At 40.5% G+C, this 22,293-nt stretch overlaps 1 protein-coding gene across 2 annotated transcripts in view; it reads right to left on the bottom strand.

Moving 5' to 3' along the window:
• gdap1l1 (ganglioside induced differentiation associated protein 1-like 1) overlaps positions 1 to 22,293 on the bottom strand; it is a 90,618-nt gene that overhangs the window by 51,099 nt on the left and 17,226 nt on the right. For both annotated transcript variants that reach the window (XM_087994906.1, XM_043710296.2), the window contains one exon: positions 14,014 to 14,202. In XM_087994906.1, the coding sequence (XP_087851032.1) occupies positions 14,014 to 14,202 (189 nt within the window). The remainder of the gene's footprint in view (positions 1 to 14,013; positions 14,203 to 22,293) is intronic.

Genomic DNA, 22,293 nt, shown 5'->3' with positions numbered 1-22,293 from the left:
TGAGTTGGTCGGTTTGAAATAGATGTCCGTGTTGAGTTAGTCGCCAGAGATAGAGGTAGAGAGGTCCAGGAAGGGAGGGAGGTGTCGGAGATGGTCCAGATGAACTTAAGGTCAGGGTAGAATGTGTTTGTGAAGTTGATTAAATATTCAACGTCCTTGTGGGAGCATGAGTTGGCACTTGAGTCATCAATGTCATGGAGGAAAAGGTGGGGAATGGTGCCGATGTAACTGCGGAAGATGGACTGTTCCACATATCCTATGAAGAAACAAGCATAGCTGGGGCCCATGTGGGTACCCACGGCTACCCCTTTGGTCTCAAGTAAGTGGGAGGGTTTGAAGGAGAAGTTGTTGAGGGTGAGGACCAGTTCCACCAAACAATTGTGTGTGTCAGTGGAAGGTTACTGATTGGGTCGGCGGGAGAGAAAGAAATGGAGGGCTTGGAGGCCTTCGCCATGCGGGACGGACATGTACAGGAACTGGATGTCCATGGTGAAGATGAGGCATTGAGGGTCAGGAAAACAAAAGTCATGGAGGAGGTAGAGGATGTGGATGGTGTCCCGAACATATGTGAAGAGTTCCTGGACCGGGGCGGGGGGGGGGGGGGGGGGGGGGGGAACAGAGTCAGGATATGAGGAGATAAGTTTGGTGGGGCAGGAGCAGGCAGAGACAATAGGTCAACTGAGGCAGTCAGGTTTGTGGAATTTGACTAAGAAGTAGAACCAGGCGGTGCAGGGTTCAGGGACTATGGAGCTGTGGATGGAAGATTCTCTGAGGTGATGAGGTTGTAGATGGTCTGGAGAATGATCGTTGAGGCTGTGCTCAAAGGTTCTTTTCACATCTTGCAGAGATTTTCCTGCACATACACCCACCTCATCTATCTTGTCTGTTGCTCTCGATGTGACCTCCTGTACATCGGGGAGACCGGACACCAACTCCGCAGAACATTTCAGGGAACATCTCTGGGACACATGCATCAAACTACCCCACTATCCTGTGGCCGACCACTTCAACTCCCCTCCCACTCCACCAAGGAAATGCAAGTCCTGGGCGTCCTTCACCGCCAAATTCAAGCCACCCGATGACTGGAAAAAGAATGCCTCATATTTCACCTTGGAACCCTTCAACCTCACGGCATCAACATCGACTTCACTAGTTTCCAAATCTCCCTTTCCTCACCTCATCCCAGACCCAACCCTCCAACTCAGCACCACCTTCTTGACCTGTCCATCTTCCTTTCAACCTATCCGCTCCACCCTCTCCACCGACCAATCACAATCATCCCCCACCTGCACCTAACTATTGCTTTCCCATATACCTCCCCCCATCCCCATCCTCACCCTCCTATTTATTTCTCAGTTCCCCCTCCCCCCTTCACATTCTGATGAAGATCTTACGGCTGAAATGTCAACTCTCCTGCTCCTCGGATGCTGCCTGACCTGCTGTGTTTTGACAGCACCACACTTGTCAACTCCTTCTTCCCACAGATTCTGCTGAGTTTCATCAGCAATTTCTGTTTTTGTTTCACAAAAATATTTTCTAATCATTTTCACGATGCAGTTTCTAATAATGTGCTAAATGGAAATTTTCTGCCGCGTGTCCTACACTTCAATAATGATTACACTTCCAAAGAACCTTTCCTGGCTGTATAGCGTTTTGAAACATCTGCTGGTCATGAAAATTTTATTTTATTTCTTGAATTCCATGGATATAGCTTCTATTCTTATATCCTTCTCATGTCGGTGATTACAATAAAAATTACAGTTTTCAGAAATAAATAGTGCAAGCTGAGAAATATACATAGGTCTAAATTTTACAGGTGACAGCTGAGAAACAGTTTTACACATTTTAATTTGTCTTCATCATTACCAACATTCATTAATGTGAGACAATTATCTCGGAGACGATAAAAAGTGATAGATGCACCTAAATCATTAAACTGAGAGGTTCTGGTTAGTTATTTTTAAATTAGGCTCTTACTCACATTGGTGTGTGCTTCACAGGCAAATGTTTACTGACATAACTTACATTAACGTTATTTTTGCAATACTCTTAAGTTTTTTAATTAAATCCTAAGAATAAAAATGGTGGCTTATTCTACACTGTAAATAGAGATTTCTTATCATACATTATTACTAGTGGCCACATTGCTACATTCTATAACTTTTGAGGTCATTTGAGATTCATAGTATTACATTGGTTACTCCAGCTCCTCATGACACTACATTCAGGAAAGATTACTTAACGTTTTTGGGTTGAAGGCCTCCCTAGTTGCTTTAATGGTAATTTCATTGGATTCTTCAAGAATTGCTAAGACTAATTGTACCATGAACAATGCATGCTTTGGTCAATTTCAAGCTAAGTTTGCAAAGGAGCCTAAAATAGGAGCTGCATCAAAATTTGTGTTGGCCCATAGCCTTCGCATCCTGGACATAGCTAGGCAGAGGGAACAGGGTGGCAGAATAAGCTCATAACCTCACACCTGATTGAATGCTCCTCCACCCCTCACAACTAGTCACCAAGGAGGCATTAAATTCTGCCCATATTGTCAAAGATACTTAATTAGCTATTAAGGCCTTTAAGACATCCAGTTGTCATGAAATATGTTATTTAAGTATGTTCTTATGCTGCCATTTTTGAGAGAATCTGAATTCAAAACCACCTGAATTAAGACAAAATATATAATATAATTGTAACTTCACTGTATTTCTTCTGAGTTCTGGTTGCTGCATTGCCGACAAATATGCAAGCATTGGAATAAAATGCAGAGAAAAGCAAGAAATTTAACTCCATGTGTAAAAATCAAAACCTAAAATTGAGTTGATGAAGAAACAGAACTCACAGCATTATATACACCATTAAATTGTATAGGAAAACCCAGATCATTGCTTCAGAGTAAACAAAAAGAATGTTTCCAACTGGCATTAGATTTAAATTAATGATGAGTGAATTTAACGGGCAGTGGGAACAATCTTTTACTCAAGGGTGTCACAAAATTAGAATTATTTGTCAGGCAGGGTCCTAAAGATAATAAAGTTAGATATGTTTAAAATGTGTTGGATTCTGTGATTGGAACAATAGTGGATTGAAGGAATTTGCTTGAATGGGAACAAATGGTATTTTCTTATCTTTCGTTTCTCTGTTAAACTGATTAACTGGACTTGCCAATACATACTTCAGGCTTGAATACATTTCATTTATATCCAAAAGTACTTATTTAAAATTTAGGGAGTAAACTGATCATTTGAACAAGATAAAGCTTATTTATGAATCGCAAAAAAAGGGGGATAAAATTATTTGGTCCATCAAATCTGCCATATAGAATAATCACATTATGTATGTGATTCATTGAAGGAAAATGGTTCAAAATTTAAATTTGGAATTTCTATCTCTCCAATTATCCAATATTGTTTGGCTGCCCTGTGAAGAGATCATATTCTACACTCTCTCATCCTCTAGATCTGGAGTACAGTAAGTGTTGTGCCATTTGGAATACTAGAATTCAAATTCCCCGATTCCAGATAGTTATCCAGAACATTGGGCCAGAGCTGAGAAATTTGCTGAAAACCTTCCAAAGCGTAATGGCCTAGTGTTTTGTGGCCAGTAGCAAACCTCGACTCACTGAAAGATTGAGAAATCTCTCGAAGTAAGAATTTCACCTCTACCACATGGTAGTGATACTGCATCTGACTGCAATGTTCTTTACTGGGCACAGAATAAGAGTGATGTAATCAGGCTTTCTAAGCAGTCAACCACTTTAGAGGATTTTCACAGACACTCAAGAAGGAAAACATTTGCAATAAAAAAGATCAGTTTTTACTTTTCTAAATTAAAACAAAAAAAAAAATTAGGACATAAAAATCATTTGAAGGTAAAAGATAAAAGAGTGACCTTTCTTCACACACTTCTTTGGAACAAATACTAGAGTGCCACAAGACACAGTGCAAACTCATGCTAATCTAAACTAAAAAATGAAAATGTAAAATCGTCCATTTTAGAAGGAAAAAAGAAAGAGAATCATATTATCAAAATGTGAGACATCAGAGGGCCAAGTTACAACAGCATCCATAATCATAAAAGGTTAGGATGTGCGTACAGTGAGTAATTAGGAAGGCAAATAGAATGTTATTGTTTATTGTGGGGGAATTGAATACAAAAGTAAGCAGATTGCGCTTCAGTTATTCAGGGCATTAGTGAGACCACATCTAAAATATTGACTGCAGTACTGGTCACCTTACTACAGAGTCATAGAGTCATACAGCATAGATACAGTCCATGCCAACCACAATCCCAAACTAAACTAGTCCCATTTACCTGCGCTTGGCCCATATCCCTTCAAGCATTTCAAATTCGTGTACTTGGCTAAATTTGAAACATTGTAACTGAACACACATTCACTACTTCCTCTGGAAGTTCATTCCACACATGAACCATTCTCTGTTTAAAAAAAAATTACTCATCATGCCTTTTTAAAATTTATCTCCTTAAAAATATGCCCTCTAGTCTTGAAATCCCCCACCTTTCATTCACCTTATCCATAACTCTCATGATTTTAGAAATCTCTATATGCTCTCCAATGCTCCAGTGAAAGAGGTTCCAGTATCTCCAACCCTTCCTTATGACTCAAATCCTCCATTCCCAGCAACATCCTGATAAATCTCTTCTGAACCCTTTCCAGCTTAATAATTTCCTTCCTACAACCAGGTGACCAAAACTGGACATATACTGCAGAAGAGGCCTCATCAATGTCTTCTACAACCTCAACATAATGTCCCAACTCCTGTACTCAAATGTCTGGGCAATGAAGACAAGTGTGCTAAATGCCTTTTTAACTACATGTGACGCAAACTTCAAATAATTATATAGCTAAACCCCTAGGTCTCTCTGTTCTACAATACTATACAAGGCTCTACTTTTAATTGTATAAGCCCTGTCCTTGTTTGTTTTACCAAAATGCAATACCTTACATGTATCCAAATTAAACTCCATCTGCCACTCTATTGCCCATTGACCCAATTGATCAAGATCTATTTGTAATCTCAAATAACCTTTACTGTACTATATCATTAATTTTGGTGCCATCTGTGAACTTACTAACCATGCCTTCTGTATTCTTATCTAAGTCATTTCTATAAATGACAAACAAATGTGAATCCAGCACTAATCCCTGTGGAACACCACTGGTCACAGGCCTCCAGTCTGAAAAATAAACTTCCATCATCATTCTTTGTCTCCTGCCATTAAGCCAATTTTGTATCCAATTGGCAAGTTCACCCTGAATCCCATGTGATCTAACTTTACTAATTAGTCTCCCATGTGAAGCCTTGTCAAAGGCTTTACTAAAATCCAAGTAAATAATGTCTACCACTCTGCCCTAATCAATTGTTTTGGTTACATCCTCAAAAAACACTTGATTGAGTTTTTTGAGGAAGTAACAAAGAGGATTGATGAGGGCATATGATCGATATGGATTTCAGTAGGGAGTTCGACAAGGTTTCCCATGGGAGACTGATTAGCAAGGTTAGACCTCACGGAATACAGGGAGAACTAGCCATTTGGATAGAGAACTGGCTCAAAAGTAGAAGACAGAGAGTGGTGGTGGAGAGTTGTTTTTCAGACTGGAGGCCTGAGACTAGTGGAGTACCACAAGACTGGTGCTGGGTCCTCTACTTTTTGTCATTTGCATAAATGATTTGGATGCGAGCATAAGAGGTACAGTTAGTAAGTTTGCAGATGACACCAAAATTGGAGGTGTAGTGGACAGCGAAGAGGGCTACCTCAGATTACAACAGGATCTTGAACCAGATGGGCCAACGGGCTGAGAAGTGGCAGATAGAGTTTAATTCAGACAAATGCGAGGTAGGAAATGCATTTTAGGAAAGCAAATCTTAGCAAGACTTATACACTTAATGGTAAGGTCCTAGGGAGTGTTGCTGTACGAAGAGACCTTGGAGTGCAGGTTCATAGCTCCTTGAAAGTGGAGTCATAGGTAGATAGGATAATGAAGAAGGTGTTTGGTATGCTTTCCTTTATTGATCAGAGTATTGAGTACAGGAGTTGGGAGGTCATGTTGCAGCTGTACAGGAAATTGGTTAGGCCATTTTTTTAGAATATTGTATGCAATTCTGGTCTCCTTCCTATCGGAAAGATGTTGTTAAACGTGAAAGGGATCAGAAAAGATTTACAAGGATGTTGCCAGGGTTGGAGGATTTGAGCTATAGGGAGAGGCTGAACAGGCTGGGGCTGTTTTCCCTGGAGCGTCGGAGGCTGAGGGGTGACCTTAAAGAGGTTTACAAAATTATGATGGGCATGGAAAGGGTAAATAGACAAAGTCTTTTCCCTGGGGTCAAGGAGTCCAGAACTAGAGGGCATAGGTTTAGGGTGAGAGGGGAAAGATATAAAAGAGACCTATGGGGCAACGTTTTCACACAGAGGGTGGTATGTGTATGGAATGAGCTGCCAGAGGAAGTGGTGGAGGTTGGTACAATTACAACATTTAAGAGGCATTTGGATGGGTATATGAATAGGAAGGGTTTGGAGTGATTTGGGCTGGGTGCTGGCAGATGGGACTAGATTGGGTTGAGATATCTGGTCGGCATGGACGGGTTGGGCCGGGTTTGTTTCCATGCTGTACATCTCTATGACTCTAAGTTTGTGAGACACGTTTTCCCTTGCATAAAACCATGCTGACTATCCCTAATCATTCCTTGCCTCTACAAATGCATATAAATCCTATCTTTCAGAATCACCTTCAACAACCTACTGATGACCAAAGTCTATAGTCCCCACACTTCTTATAGCCTTTTTTAAAAATATTAGCCACTCTCCAGTCATATACAGAACAACCTCGATTATCTGAACGTCAATTATCTGAATTTTGGGTTATTCAAACAAGATCTCAAGGTCCGGTAAAAATGTTATCCATTATCTGAACAATCGGTTATCCAAACAAAATACTCCCCACCCATCTCGTTCGGAAATCGAGATTGTTCTATAAATGTGTTGGCGACAGTTCAGAGAAAGGTTACTAGAATAATGCCTGGAATGGGTGGAGTTATTTGATGGTTCACTCATAGGATAAAGGTGTTGCTCTGGGCAGAGTAGGTGTGGAAGGGATTTTCATCTCTTGGGAAAATCTAGAAGTAGAGATTTCAATTTAAAAATGAGAGGTTGCCCAATTAAAACAAAGGAGACTCTTTTTCTCATACTTCTCTTTCTTAAAAGGTAGTGGAGGCAGAATCTTTCAGTATTTTTAAGGTAGAGGTAAATAGATGCTTGATTAGCAAGGGGTAAAAGCTTATTGGAGGACAATGGTTGTGGAGTTGAGGTTAAAATCAAGTCAGCTCTGCTTTACAAGACTATCAGAACAAACTTTCAGTATTTTTAAGGTAGAGGTAAATAGATGCTTGATTAGCAAGGGGTGAAAGCTTATTGGAGGACAATGGTTGTGGAGTTGAGGTTAAAATCAAGTCAGCTATGCTTTACAAGACTATCAGAGCAAACTTTAAGGGACTGAGTGGCATCCTTCTGCTCCTAATTCATTAAGATGAGAAACTTATCCCAATCCCTGGAAGACCACACTTTTTTTTCATTGTTTTATGCATCAATGGTAGAATTTTAACAAGAACTGGATTATTGCCTGCGTAAAATGTAATATTAATATAGTCAGGAAGAAAGAAACAGTGAACAGTCACTTATGTACAGCATAAAACATAATTTAAAATGTACAGGGCTGTGGATGTAGTTGCATAGAAGAAACTTGACTTTTTAAAAAAGAACACAAGTACAATTGATGTACCTTCTAAAGCCAATACATTATTTTTTTACCTTTTTAACCTTTTGCAGTGAGCACAGAAATATTGGAAATTTAATGTTTTTATGTTAAATTTGATATATTTCCAAAACTATTTGTGAACCTATTTTGCTATGACCTAAAATCCAAAAATGCGCAGGTTAGGTGAATTGGCCATGCTAAATTGCCCGTAGTGTTAGGTGAAGGGGTAAATGTAGGGGAATGGGTCTGGGTGCACTTCGGCGGGTCGGTGTGGACTTGTTGGGCCGAAGGGCCTGTTTCCACACTGTAAGTAATCTAAATCTAACCTAAATCTAAGTAAAATACCAAGTGCCGTTACTTAAAGTAATACTGTACGAAAGAGAAGGAGGTAAGAAACGTGAAGAAGTAGCTGGGGTTGATATGTGAAAAGGCACACATTTTAGGGCCTACTGACATTTTCCATTCCTGATGGATCATAAAATGTGGCTCCATAACATTGGTGTTTTCGGCACTACAATACCAGCTTAGCAGTGATGGGCCTCAGACAAAGTCCAGGTTCTTCTGGAAACAGTCCTCCAACCTTTGTGAAAGTCAAGAGTAGTACATTCAGTATCAGTGATTCACAAAGGAAGTGGCCAGAGAACTCTGCCATCACTTTGAACCCGTCTTGTGATCTCAGAACAAGAGGAAGATGGTCCTACAGGTGCATGTGAAGATGACTGTGGCCCTAAATTTGTGATCAGAACCTTCCAGGCTGGAATAGGTCACATAATTAACATCTCCCAATATAACTTTTATTGTTGCACCAGAGATATGATAGAAGCTCTGTAGGTTGAGAAGTTCTCATTGTCTTCTGTCTGAAGAGCAAAGCAGTGTGCATGTGGCTTTTCCAGGAAAGTAGACTTTCCAGTGGTGCAGGGTTGCCATCATGCAAAACACACATGATGTAAAAAATACCAGATCTCAATGCTGAGATGTTCTAAAATATACCCCTCATTCAATGTGCAGTTACTGTGTGGCCAAATCCAGTACATTGTTGATGAATACCTGCTTTCCTGGTAGCAATAATGCATTAGTGCACTGTTCTAACAATGTTTAAAAATTGCACCAGAGCATTGATAGTTACTATTTGACAAATGTTAAACGATTCCTTTCCTGATTTCACTACACATTGTCAATATTCCGATAAGAAACTGTGCTGCCACAAAGAATGTAATTGAGCAGACTACTGGGATACTGGAGCAATGTTTCCATTGCCTTGGTTACACATGAGGCATCCTCCAATACATGCCACAGTGGATGTCCCAATACATGATGGTCTGTTGCATCCTCTCCAATCTGGCTATCATGGCAACATAACTCTGGGCACTGGAGTTTATGGTGGCACTTTAGGAACAGGAAGGGAGGAAATCACAATCCTGAAATAAAAGCTTGCACAAAACAACTAATATATAGAAGCCTTTTCCAACAAAACATTCTATATTCCATATAAAATTCAACTAATCACCCTACATAATTCCTTATTTCCCATTGTATGTAAACCTTTTTCAGTCATAGGGTCATCCCTGTGCATTCAAAGTTGAGAGAAGGCTGATGACATTCACTGGGCAAAACTTCAGATGGTCTTGCTGGACAACCTCATATAGCCCTGGTCATAGAAGGCCTGGTTTACGATTGTACCACCTCAGCAAGGAGTCAGCAGTCTGCAATGGGTTGCTGGCAGGATAGGCAACAGAAAAGGTTATGAGTAGTGGAGTAGCAGTGGTGGGGCACAAATGTCCTCTTGACAGAGGACAGAATGTTCACAGTTTACTGTATCACTGCTACTCCATTAGAGTGGTATTACAATTATTTTAGTACTCTGTTGGAGGATTGATTGCTAGACTGCTGTGACACTCTGAAAACCTCTGTGAAAGTGAGCATCCACAGTTATGATGGCATCAGTCTGAGTTGGCATGGCACCAAGCTGGGCTTGTATGGTGAAGATCTCAATCTGAACTTTCACTGCAGCAGTCGGGCAGTGGGCAGCTCTGATTATGCTACAATAGAGTTTGTGGTATCAGTCATCAGACGTGGGTTCATTACTTGATTAGCAAGTGTTTCCATGGAGTTGCCCATACTTGCATACTAAATATTTGGAGTTATATATTGCCTACCTGAGAAGCAAGTTCTGTGCTAAGTCTTGTGCCAAGGTGGAGCCAGACTACTCTGTGCTCCTTGGCAGTGGTGATTTTGCAATTCAATCTGACTGTCCAAGTTGCTGTGGCAACATGTGTTTTTACATGCATGTTTTGGTCTGGAGCTAGGAATAGTGATAGTAGCAGCTCCAATCTTCTTTCCATCAGACTATTGACCAGGAATCTCTCCTGTTCTTATTGTATGTCTATGGCATGTGTTGGAAGAAATCACAGATTAATAAGCAACCTGTTTGGCCAAAATATGAATGTGGGCTGAAAATGTGTTGCTGGAAAAGCGCAGCAGGTCAGGCAGCATCCAAGGAACAGGAGAATCGACGTTTCGGGCATAAGCCCTTCTTCAGGAATCGGGCTTATGCCCGAAACGTCGATTCTCCTGTTCCTTGGATGCTGCCTGACCTGCTGTGCTTTTCCAGCAACACATTTTCAGCTCTGATCTCCAGCATCTGCAGTCCTCACTTTCTCCCCAAAATATGAATGTATCATCCTTATGATCAAGCCTTGGGATGGCACTCAAAATTAAAGCTTCTGAGTCAGAGGTTGAGCTGGGGATGTTGTATCAATACGCCATAAGATGTCCTCCCCTTGACTGTGGCATGTGTCTTCACACATATGCCAATGCATCAAGAATTTCATTGTACATGCCATCTTATAGGATTTTGACATCAGGGGAGCTAGTACCCACACTATCATTTCCTGGCTCTAGCTCACTCATTCCCAGTGACACATTGTGTGCAGGTTTCACGTCTAACCTATCCTCCAAAGTGTGAGCAGTGCCTGTATCAATATATGATGGCTGTTAGCGTGAATTTAAATGAATTAGTACCTCGGTCCTCAAGAACTTCAGTCTCCTGCACTAGTACCTCAGCAGTTTGCAGTTCTTGTTTATGTGGAAACAGAAAAGCATTTGGATGGTTGGAGAATCTAACCAGCAGACAAGCATCTGTGAAAATAACCTGGTAATTTAAGTATTTCTGCATTTTTAGTTGCAATAAAAGACAGGGAAGGGGTGATGGAAAGTGATAGAAGAGGCATGGTGGTGGTACAAATTAAAAGATTCATATTTACATCATCTGCTGATCATAAATTACAATAGACTGTGGGTTGAAGATAAAGCAGAATTTGAAAAGGCGGATTAGACATCTTTGTCCATTCTCAGTGGTAGCAACTTGGTCGCTTGCAAATGCCTCAGCAGTAGCTTTTCCTCTGATGGCCTGCACCAATTCCTTTATGGAAATAAGCTGTGTCTGTACATTCCAGTTAGCTACTGCTGCTGTTGATTGGGGTCCACATTGTCCTGAAAACAGGCAACAGTGTTTGTCAGTGAGTGTGGTGCACTGTTTTTGTTGTGCCTGCTAATGTTGAATAGCTGGCAGTATTTGCTATCTCTGAGATGTCAGTGTATGGGTTGTAACAGTGTTACGTATGTGGAGTAGGTTAAGGTCATGATTCTGAGGTATGAAAGATGGATGATAGATATTAGACAAGTTAAGAGCCTGCAATGCATTAATATGGCAGGGTATGGTATGCAAAGATGCATTCTACAACCTTTGACCATTCACGTAAGGTTATTAAACTTTTTTCAATAATTGAATGCAGTCTAGACTTCTGGCATTGGCCGCATTGGTTACTTGCTTCAATTGCCTTCTCGATATTTGTGTGAATGGTTTCCTAGCTCTCGCTATGAGATCTATCGTCTATGAAGCTCCTGAATCAAGGACTCCAAGGTGGCATCTCAGAACCTTAGGGCATAAATTTTGTCCTCTTGCCCCACTTGTTTCAGTTCTTTCTGGTCTTCAATTCTTCTTTAACCATTTCCAGCCCCTGCTTCAACAAGAATGCATCCTTCCTTCAAGAGGCACGATTTTGGCTTTTAGTAGTACAGGCTAGCTTTAAATGGTGTTAGCTTTGCACAAACTTGGACTTCACTGTTGAGCCATACAGTCACTCAACAATTCATGTAGCACTGGACTGGATGCTCCAGTCTTCATAATGGAGGAGTGCACATGGTAACATGGTACCAAGAAAGGATATATCAACTTTGAAAATTAGTAACATGCACATACACATATGTAAAATCAACTTGCACAATATTTATTGGTAGGTATTTGATGATTCAAACTAAAGAACAATTAGAAGTTGTAAATATTTATGTATATGTTGTAGTTTTATTAATATATCCAAGGTATGAAGTTTTAAAATATCTTATGTTGAACAAACAATTTATTCTACAGTTTTGAGCAATGACTTTAGTCTAACGTTTGTAAGGTTTTTGCTACATGTTGATTACGGTACTCTACATTGAGGAATACAAGTTTATAATTTTAAGTTGGCTTTGTGACAAGTGTTTAATGCTTTTATTTATTAAAAATCAGGTCAAGAATGAGGATTAAGTAATTTTTAAAGAAAATTTTGGTGAATATGTAGATGTGATATAAGAAAATGAAATTGTTTCACATTAGTACATTACAGGAACTTAATCTGTATCAACTGACATAACAATATAGTTTTAAGCACTTTTAGGGGCAGAGGATACGTTCATTTATTATGTCAGAGGTTCTTACCGGTTAAGAACTTCAACACAATTGGTCAAAAGTCATCATAACCTGAGGACAAGATTTTTCTTTTACATATTTGGCCAGATTTGTCAGCACATGATGGGTCAAAGGGCCTGCTCCAGTACTATACTGTTCTATGTCCTATCTTGCAGAACACAACTTCAATGCAATAAATAACGCGATAAAACGTTGTACCCAGAAATGCTTTGCAGTGAATTTCAAAATAGAAGTCCAATCAAAGAGATCAGGTGACCTCATAAAGCTTAACATTTCTGTTCCACATCTAAATAGAAGATTTTACTAACTCATTATTTTAATCTTATGCAAAAGCAAGACGGCTAATTCCTATTGTTATTTTAATAAAGAAAATGGTATACAGACTAATTGTTTGCACCATCACGCTCTCGGAAATATCACAGAGGACAAAACGAGTTAATCAATGTTATAGTTGGAACCTAAAGATATTATTAGATTGGCGATACTGAACCAAAGTTTGTTTTGGTTCGCTCTGCACATTCTCCTTTACTCATATTTGTTATTGCATTCAAAAGGAGATGCGAGTTCTCTTAAATCTTCCATGAGACAATTACTGATCAGAAACTACTTTTGATTTGAAAGTCTTAAACAGATCATTATAGTTCTGATGTGTATGAGCTCATGTTGTTTCCTGCATCTTATACCAGTGTCAAGGGTACCAAGCCATTTCCTGTACATTATACCACGTCAAAATACTACAGAAGACGTATTCGAATATACTCGTGTTAACCAATAAACACCAAGAGGAAGTAGAAACCCGTCACCCGCTTCATAAACAACAGATGTGAACACGGCAGGAGCTTGCCATTTCTGCACTTTATGTCAAATAACACAATGACATTCAGAATCAACCTGCTCGTGAAGGTATCACTCATCCAAACCAAGAGAGAGGCATAAAACGAGAGATCCCTCCTGCCTTTTATTGCGAGAAAAGTCTTTCTACTATCTGGTCATTTTCACAGATACTTTCACCCGTATGTTGGTTACACTTGCACAACAGATGCCACAAACAAATCATTTTAGTAATTCATAAACATATGTCTGATTATGCAACACCACGGCAGTACACAATGTCTCCCGTGTGTTCTCCCCATTATCCCATGTTTTTGAGACACTGTGGGCGTAGCTGCGGTATTTCCTTCCACAATGAAATGGCATTCCTCAGGTAAAATTCATTCCGGATCTCATTGTCTTGAACAAAAAAAATTCCCCTTCATGCAACAAATCGAGACAAAGTACCTGACAAAATCTAGAGATCGTAAGAAGGGCACACTGCTGGGAACATTCAGTACAGAAATCTAGCAAATTCCCGGTGTCTCTAATACAAAAAAAGTTTATATTGCAAATAATAAAACGTTACAAATCGCCTTACAGGGAGTGAGAGTTATTTGAATTCCCCACAGTTGTGTAATTTTATGCACTCTGTTCACCTCGAGCGAATTGCAGTGTTTACCTTCTGAGAGCTGAATGACTGAGTCCAATGATACAAGACGATGCTGTCGCTGCTGTCTTTTTCGTTTTTATCCGAGAACAATCCCGCCTGTTCTGTGGCTGGGGTGCTGCTCTGGTCGCCCTCGTTGATCTTTCCATCGTTTTCTGGGGTTGAGATCGGCCACCAGCTGCAGTTTGAAGCTGGAGAATTCTGAGCCGCCATGACAGAGAGAAAAAAGGGCGAGAATCGAAGGGGGAAAGCATCAACCTCAGCATCAGCACCAGAACCAGAAACAGGAAGAGACCCGGCAACCTCCAACCTGTCACATCATTTTAATATGTATTCGATATGGATATACGCGCGTGTGTTATCTTTGTATGTATATATATATATTAGATGTGGTGGCAAGGTATTCTTCGTTTGAGAGTGATGACTTATAACAATTTACTGTATAGAGTACACCTATCATAATGGACTGGTCGAATTGAACATTATAGATTAGGGCATTCAATTGTTTTGTTGAGTTTAGCAGGATTTAACTAAATTGCATGCACACTTGTGGTTATATCTTAGAAATGTGAGGTTGTCTCAGGTGAAAACATCCTACACTTCTGAAATACATGCAGGTTGCTGGGGTTCAACCTATAGCAACGCCTTGTTAGATAACATCTATTGTAAGAATACTTACAAATAATACATATAGTTTTATTATGAGTTTGTATATTCTGGGATGATAAGTTATTGTGTTATTTAACATAGTCATTTATCAATAAAGACCAGCAGTTGGTCCAAGGTGACTTAGATGATAGAATTTTTCAGCATCTGTATTTTTGACCTGATGACTACAGTATACAAGCATCCAAATTTTAGAAATTGTTATTGATCTGAAAATATTCTGACATTAAGAGAAGGTCAAAGACCATACATCAAATGACTTAGTATGTAAACATATTGTCTGGATTTGTATTGAGCAATACCACTCAGGCTCTCTGATATAATCCTTGGTCTTTGCTACTTTAGCTGATAGTTATTTGACCAGTGATATAGCATTAAAATTGATTACAGTACTGATAAGTCACAGAAGCAAAAAAGAAGCCAATGTTCTCTGATTTTGAAGCATTGACTCCTACTGTAAACTTCAGCAAAGGGTAAGATTGGATTCAACTATATAAGGATTCAAGTTTAAAACAAGTGTCTTCATTTAAAACTAGAGCTTAATTCAGCATATTTCTGAGCTTGTAGATAAAATAATATTATTCCTTGATTGTTGACAACTTTAAATTTCGACTTTGGACCTTCGGGTGACCATCCTCCAAGGCGGACTTTGGGACAAGCAGCAGCGAAAAGTGTTTGAGCAGAGGCTGAAAGCTAAGTTCCATACCCATAGGGAGGGCCTCAACCGAGACCTTGGGTTCATGTCACACTACAGGTGACCACCATTGCACTCCTATATACACATGGACACACATATACACAAACACAAACACACAGACACACACACACCCACGCTCACACATAGAACATAGAACATAGAAGAATACAGCGCAGTACAGGCCCTTCGGCCCTCGATGTTGCGCCGATCCAAGCCCACCTAACCTACACTAGCCCACTATCCTCCATATGCCTATCCAATGCCCGCTTAAATGCCCATAATGAGGGAGAGTCCACCACTGCTACTGGCAGGGCATTCCATGAACTAACGACTCGCTGAGTAAAGAACCTACCCCTAACATCTGTCCTATACCTACCCCCCCCCCCCTTAATTTAAAGCTATGCCCCCTTGTAATAGCTGACTCCATACGTGGAAAAAGATTCTCACTGCCGACCCTATCTAAACCCCTAATCATCTTGTACACCTCTATCAAGTCACCCCTAAACCTTCTTTTCTCCAATGAAAACAACCCCAAGTGCCTCAGCCTTTCCTCATACGATCTTCCTACCATACCAGGCAACATCCTGGTAAACCTGCTCTGCACCCGTTCCAGTGCCTCCACATCCTTCCTATAGTATGGCGACCAAAACTGCACACAATGCTCCAGATGTGGCCGCACCAGAGTCCTATACAACTGCAACATGACCTCAGGACTCCGGAACTCAATTCCTCTACCAATAAAAGCCAGTACACCATATGCCTTCTTCACCGCACGATTTACCTGGGTGGCAACTTTCAAAGATCTGTGTACATGGACACCAAGATCCCTCTGCTCATCCACAGGACCAAGTATCCGACCATTAGCCCAGTACCCCATCTTTTTGTTACTCTTACCAAAGTGAATCACCTCACACTTAGCTACATTGAACTCCATTTGCCACCTTTCTGCCCAGTTCTGCAGCTTATCTATATCCCACTGTAACCTGCCACATCCTTCCTCACTGTCTACAACTCCTCCGACTTTCGTATCATCCGCAAACTTGATCACCCAACCTTCTAACCCCTCCTCCAGGTCATTTATAAAAATGACAAACAGCAATGGTCCCAAAACAGATCCTTGCGGAACACCGCTAGTGACGGCACTCCAAGATGAACCTTTGCCATCAACTACTACCCTCTGTCTTCTTCCAGCCAGCCAACTCCTAATCCAACCCTCCAACTCACCCTCAATGCCATACCTCCGTATTTTTTGCAGTAGTCTACCATGCATCCTCTCAGAGCCTTAGACCACTCTACACTCACGCACACACATATACACTCTCTCACAGACACTCACAACCTCCCACCCCAGACACACACACACTCCCACACTCACCCATGCACCCCCTCACAAACTTAAAGACACTCTACACTCACATACACACACATATACACTCTCTCTCACACTCACAACCCCTCAACCCAGACAGACACACACACACAGACACAAAGACTCACATACACACATATACATATGTTTTGTGGGGTGAATTTGTAATTGCAGACTTACATTGTACTTTGCTCAGAAACTGCATGAATTCATATAAAACTCTGTTATCTCATTTTTTTAGATTAGAATCAATCTAAACATCATGGCATAGACAGAGAACATAGGGGGCCAACACCTTCAACGTATTGTCGAGCTAACACCAATTGTTACAGTTAATCTGAGAATGCAACTTTTAAAAAAGATTTTTGTCATTTACACATGAAAGAAGTGAAACTATCATGGTATTCAAACAGATGAAAGACTCAACAGACAATCAAGGTATTTTTCGATGTATAGTTTCAGTTACATCGCATTGTAAATTTTTGCTATAAATTCTGTGCCTTACAATTGTGTCCTCCACAACCACCTGATGAAGGAGTGGTGCTCCGAAAGCTAGTGTGCTTCCAATTAAACCTGTTGGACTACAACCTGGTGTTGTGATTTTTAACTTTGTACACCCAAGTCCAACACCGGCATCTCCAAATCGTTAAATTTCTGAGTCTGCTGTGCTAAAGTTGCCTATCTTGTCTTCCTCTGGAAAGCTTAAGTTACTGTTAGATAAAAACATTCCCTATTTACAGTTTTGGAGTGAAACTTTCAACTTTGGCTTTGTAAAATGATTGACAGTGATCTCACTGCAAAATCTAAGGGTGACCAATTTGGTGGCGTTCATTTTACAAAGTTGAAAATTACTAGCACAGTTTCCTGTTTCCACTTAAAAAGTCAAATGCCTCTCTTTCTGATGATATAACCTTGCATATTTCATCTTATTTTTGGAATTTTGGATAATTCCAATTTTTGTTTCTCTGTGCCCAGATAAATAGATCTATTTTATAACAAACAATACATTTTAAATGTTCATCTCAGTCCAAACTTTCTTGGACACCCAAGTTATACTTAAACACATCTTGCAGTACTTACAGAAGTCATATTGTGAGCACTTAAATTTTTAACCTTCCGAACAATCCTTCAGATTTATTAAAGGTTATCTGAATCTCTGAATATGTCTTCCTATTTATCTGCCTGGGGCGTCAAAACCAATTTATGTATTTAATTTTGTAAACTAAAAGCCCCTTTCCTACCAACTTCAGTATCAGACCAATCAAGATGACTCATTGGTCTCAAATCTTTTGGACATATCTCAATAACAACTAAGTGCATTTTAAATATTTGAATGTAAATATATTAACTAACGAATTGGTAAACTTTTTAAATTATCTCTAACCTCAAGTAATGGAAAAAACAGAATATGAGATAGGATGGCCCTCTTTGTAAGTTATCTCAGGTTTCTTTTGACTCAAAAATACCATTTCCAATCAACCTTGTTAAACTCTGGGCAACAAGTAGAATAGAATACTAAAATTCCAGTCTGAGGTAGCTATGGTTATAATAGAGGCTGTGGGTCCCAACCCACTGCAGAACTTAACAGTTAGAATGTAGAACAGATCAGCACAGCACAGAACCAGGCCTTCTAGCCCACCATGTCTGTATCGATCATGATGCAATTCTAAATCAATCCCATATAGCTGCACATGGTCCATATCCCCTCTATTCTCTGCCTGCTCTTGTGTGTCTCTAAATGGTTCAAACCCAGATATCTAGGTGGTAGAAATATGCTTCTTTCTACCAGCTTCCCTGGCAGTGTGTTCCATGCTCCCTTTAACTGTAAAAAAACTTGCCTCTTTACACCATCCCCCTCTCATTTTAAGCCTATGCCCCCTAATATTTGACATTTCCACCCTGGGAAAAATACTCCAACTGTTCACTGTATCCATGTCTCTCATAATTTGACATACTTCTGTCAGGTCATCCCTCAGCTTCTGAAGCTCTAGGAAAAACAGTCCAAGTTTGTCTAAACGCTCCTTATAATCAAAAAGTGTGGCGCTGGAAAAACACAGCCAGTCAAGCAGCATCCAAGGAGGAGGCGAGTCGACGTTTCAAGTGTAAGCTCTTCATCAGGATTCCTGTGCTTTTACAGCGCCACACTTTCTGACTCTGATCTCCAGCATCTGCAGTCCTCACTGTCTCCTAACCTCTCCTTATAGTTAATTTGCTCCAATCCAGGTAACATCCTGATGAACCTCTTTTACACTCTCTCCAAAGCCTCCATATTTCTTTCTATAGTGTGGCAACCAGAACTACACACAATACTCCAAATGTGGCTTAACTAAAGTTTTATACAGCTACACAGTGACTATCCTCCAAAAGTACTTCATTGGTTGTTGAGAACTTTGGGGATGTCCTAAGTTTGTTAAGCATTGTATATAAATACAAGTCTTTTTAATTCTGTCTGTTTTGCTGAAGCTCAGCGCTAATGTTAAGAATATCATGTTAGATGTTTTCCTTCAGCCGTGATATCCTCTCATTGTCAGATATTTTCTTTTTATTATATAGGCATCAAGATGAAGAATCAGGTCTTGGAGGAGGGACCAGAAGGCGAATATCTTTTCAAAGTTTGTGAGAAGATTTGTAGCTCGGGTGCTCATTGTTGTGGTTCTATTCGCCAAGCTGGGAATTTGTGTTGCAGATGTTTCGTCCCCTGTCTAGGTGACATCCTCAGTGCTTGGGACCCTCCTGTGAAGCGCTTCTGTGATCTTTCCTCCGGCATTTGTAGTGGTTTGAATCTGCCGCTTCCGGTTGTCAGTTCCAGCTGTCTGCTGCAATGGCCAGTATATTGGGTCCAGGTCAATGTGCTTATTGATTGAATCTGTGGATGAGTACCATGCCTCTAGGAAATCCCTGGCTGTTCTTTGTTTGGCTTGTCCTACAATAGTAGTGTTGTCCCAGTTGAATTCATGTTGCTTGTCATCTGCGTGTGTGGCTACTAAGGATAGCTGGTCGTGTCGTTTCGTGTCTAGTTGGTGTTCATGGATGCGGATCGTTAGCCGTCTTCCTGTTTGTCCTATGTAGTGTTTTCTGCAGTTCTTGCATGGGATTTTGTACACTACATTGGTTTTGCTCATGCTGGGTACTGAGTCCTTCGTTCTGGCTCACCCATCTCTGGACTCATAGCAGAAGCGGTAATGCAAACATTAGAACAAACAGTCTTACCGCAAATTCAACCCAAACTCTGGGTCTGATATCTTTGTAATAATTAAAAACACAGAAATAGAGAACACACCGGATCATCAATGCCACACTCACAGGAATCCGATTCACTAGAGAGGAAGAAAAGGACAACCAACTCCCATTCCTAGACGTGATGGTACAGAGAACACTGAATGGAGAATTCACCACAAAGGTATACAGGAAAGCCACACACACAGACCAAGTCCTAAACTACGAAAGCAACCACCCCAACACACACAAAAGAAGTTGCATCAAGACACTATTCAAAAGGGCCACAACATACTGCAGTACACCAGAACTGCAAAAAGAGGAAGAAGAACACCTTTACAATGTATTGGCCAAAAACGGATACCCGCGCAATTTCATCAACAGATGCCTAAGGGAAAGACAACGGAATGAGGACATGCCGCAACCCAAAGGACTAGCCACACTACCATAAATCAAGAGCATTTCTGAACTGACAGCCAGACTACTGCGACCACTAGGACTCATAACAGCACACAAACCAACAGCCACTCTTAGACAACAACTCACCAGAACGAAGGACCCGATACCCAGCAGGAGCAAAACCAATGTAGTGTACAAAATCCCATGCAAGGACTGCACAAAACACTACATAGGACAAACAGGAAGACAGCTAACGATCCGCTAACGACCTTGACCCAATATACCGACCACTGCAGCGGACAGCTGGAACTGACAACTTGAAGCGGCAGATTCAAACCACTACAAATGCCAGAAGAAAGATCACAGTAGCGTTTCACAGGAGGCTCTCAAGCACTGAGGATGTCACCTAGACAGGGGATGAAACATCTGCAACACAAATTCTCAGCTCGGCGAACAGAACCACAATAGCGAATATCTTTGGCACCATAGCTCAGTATGTGTCCAAATCTTCAACAGAATATAGAAAGTAAAAGAGACAAAAAGCTGAAAAGGTATGTTAGAGTGCAAAGTCTTGTTAGAATGCAGTCAATTTAAAAGTCATTAATAGAAATCTCTTGTGGGTTTAAACAAGGAGGATTATTTGTTCACAGACGCCCTTAAAGATCTAACATTACATCAGTTACACATCATACACTCAAGAAAGATACAAATGAAAGAAGGCACTTTATTAGTAATAACACCCAAGGAGTAGTTAAGACTTCATGTGTCTTTGAGAATTCAGTGAAGAAGGGAACTTTTCTCACTCTGGAATTGTAGTTAGCTATGTTCAGATGGTTGGAATCAGATCTGGTTTAACTATAAAGTTCCTTCACAGTAAAGTCTGTTCAGAAGGACATGTAGATAGTCAATGGTGGCTGATTCAATAGGAGGTTCAATTACTTTACAGGTGAAATTGGCGTTTTTGTAGTAAGGCTGGAGGCATTGTTAAAAGATATATAGGCCTCAAAGTTATAGAGTCATAGAGACATTCAATACGGAAACAGACGCTTTGGTCCAACTTATCTGCACTGACCAGACACCCCAATCTCACCTAGTTCCACTTGCCAGCATTTAGCCCACATCCCTTTAAACCCTTCCATTCAAAGGCCTTTTAAATGTTGTAATTGTACCGATCTCAACCACTTCCTTTGACAGCTCATTCATTACGCACTCTGCTTGGAAAAATCCTTTCAAATCTTTCCCCTCTCACCTTAAACCTATGTCCTCTAGTCTTGGACTCCCCCACCCTAGGATAAAGACCGTGGCTATTCACCCTCGTGATTTTATAATCCTCTATAAGGTCACCCCTCAGCCTCCAAAGCTCCAGGGAAAAAAGCCCCAGCCTATTCAGCCTCTCCCTATAACTCAAATTCATTAGTTTAAGCAACATCCTTGTCAATCTTTTCTCCGTCCTCTCAAGTTTAACAACATCCTTCCTATAGAAGGGTGACCAGAATTGTATATAGTATTTTCACCATTGTAGTGGCCTCACCAATGTCCTGCAACATGACATCCCAACTCCTTTACTCAATGTTCTGACCAATGAAGGAAAGCATGCCAATTGCCTTCTTCATCACCCTGTCTACCTGTGGCTTCACTTTCAAGAAATTATTCACCTGCAACCCTAGGTCTGTTTGTTCAGCACAGGGCCCTACCAAGTCCAATCTTGATTTGCTTTACCAAATTGCAACATCACCTTTATCTAAATCTGCCACTTCTTGGCCCATTGGCCCATCTGATCAAGGTCCCTATGATAGTCTTCTTCACTGTCCACTGTATTACCTATTTTGGTGTCATCTGCAAACTTACTAATCATATTCCTAAATTCACAGCCAAATCATTTATATAAATAACAGCGGACCCTTCATTTCTCCCTATAATCAGTGTAGTTTGTTTTAGAAAAGAC

The sequence above is a fragment of the Chiloscyllium plagiosum genome, unplaced genomic scaffold (assembly GCF_037043375.1).
Source record: "Chiloscyllium plagiosum isolate Xiang-an unplaced genomic scaffold, Cpla_swu_hap1 HiC_scaffold_15, whole genome shotgun sequence".
Classification (NCBI taxonomy): domain Eukaryota; kingdom Metazoa; phylum Chordata; class Chondrichthyes; order Orectolobiformes; family Hemiscylliidae; genus Chiloscyllium; species Chiloscyllium plagiosum.
The sequence above is the reverse complement of the archived record's forward strand: the minus strand, read 5'-3'. Positions and strand labels throughout refer to the sequence as shown.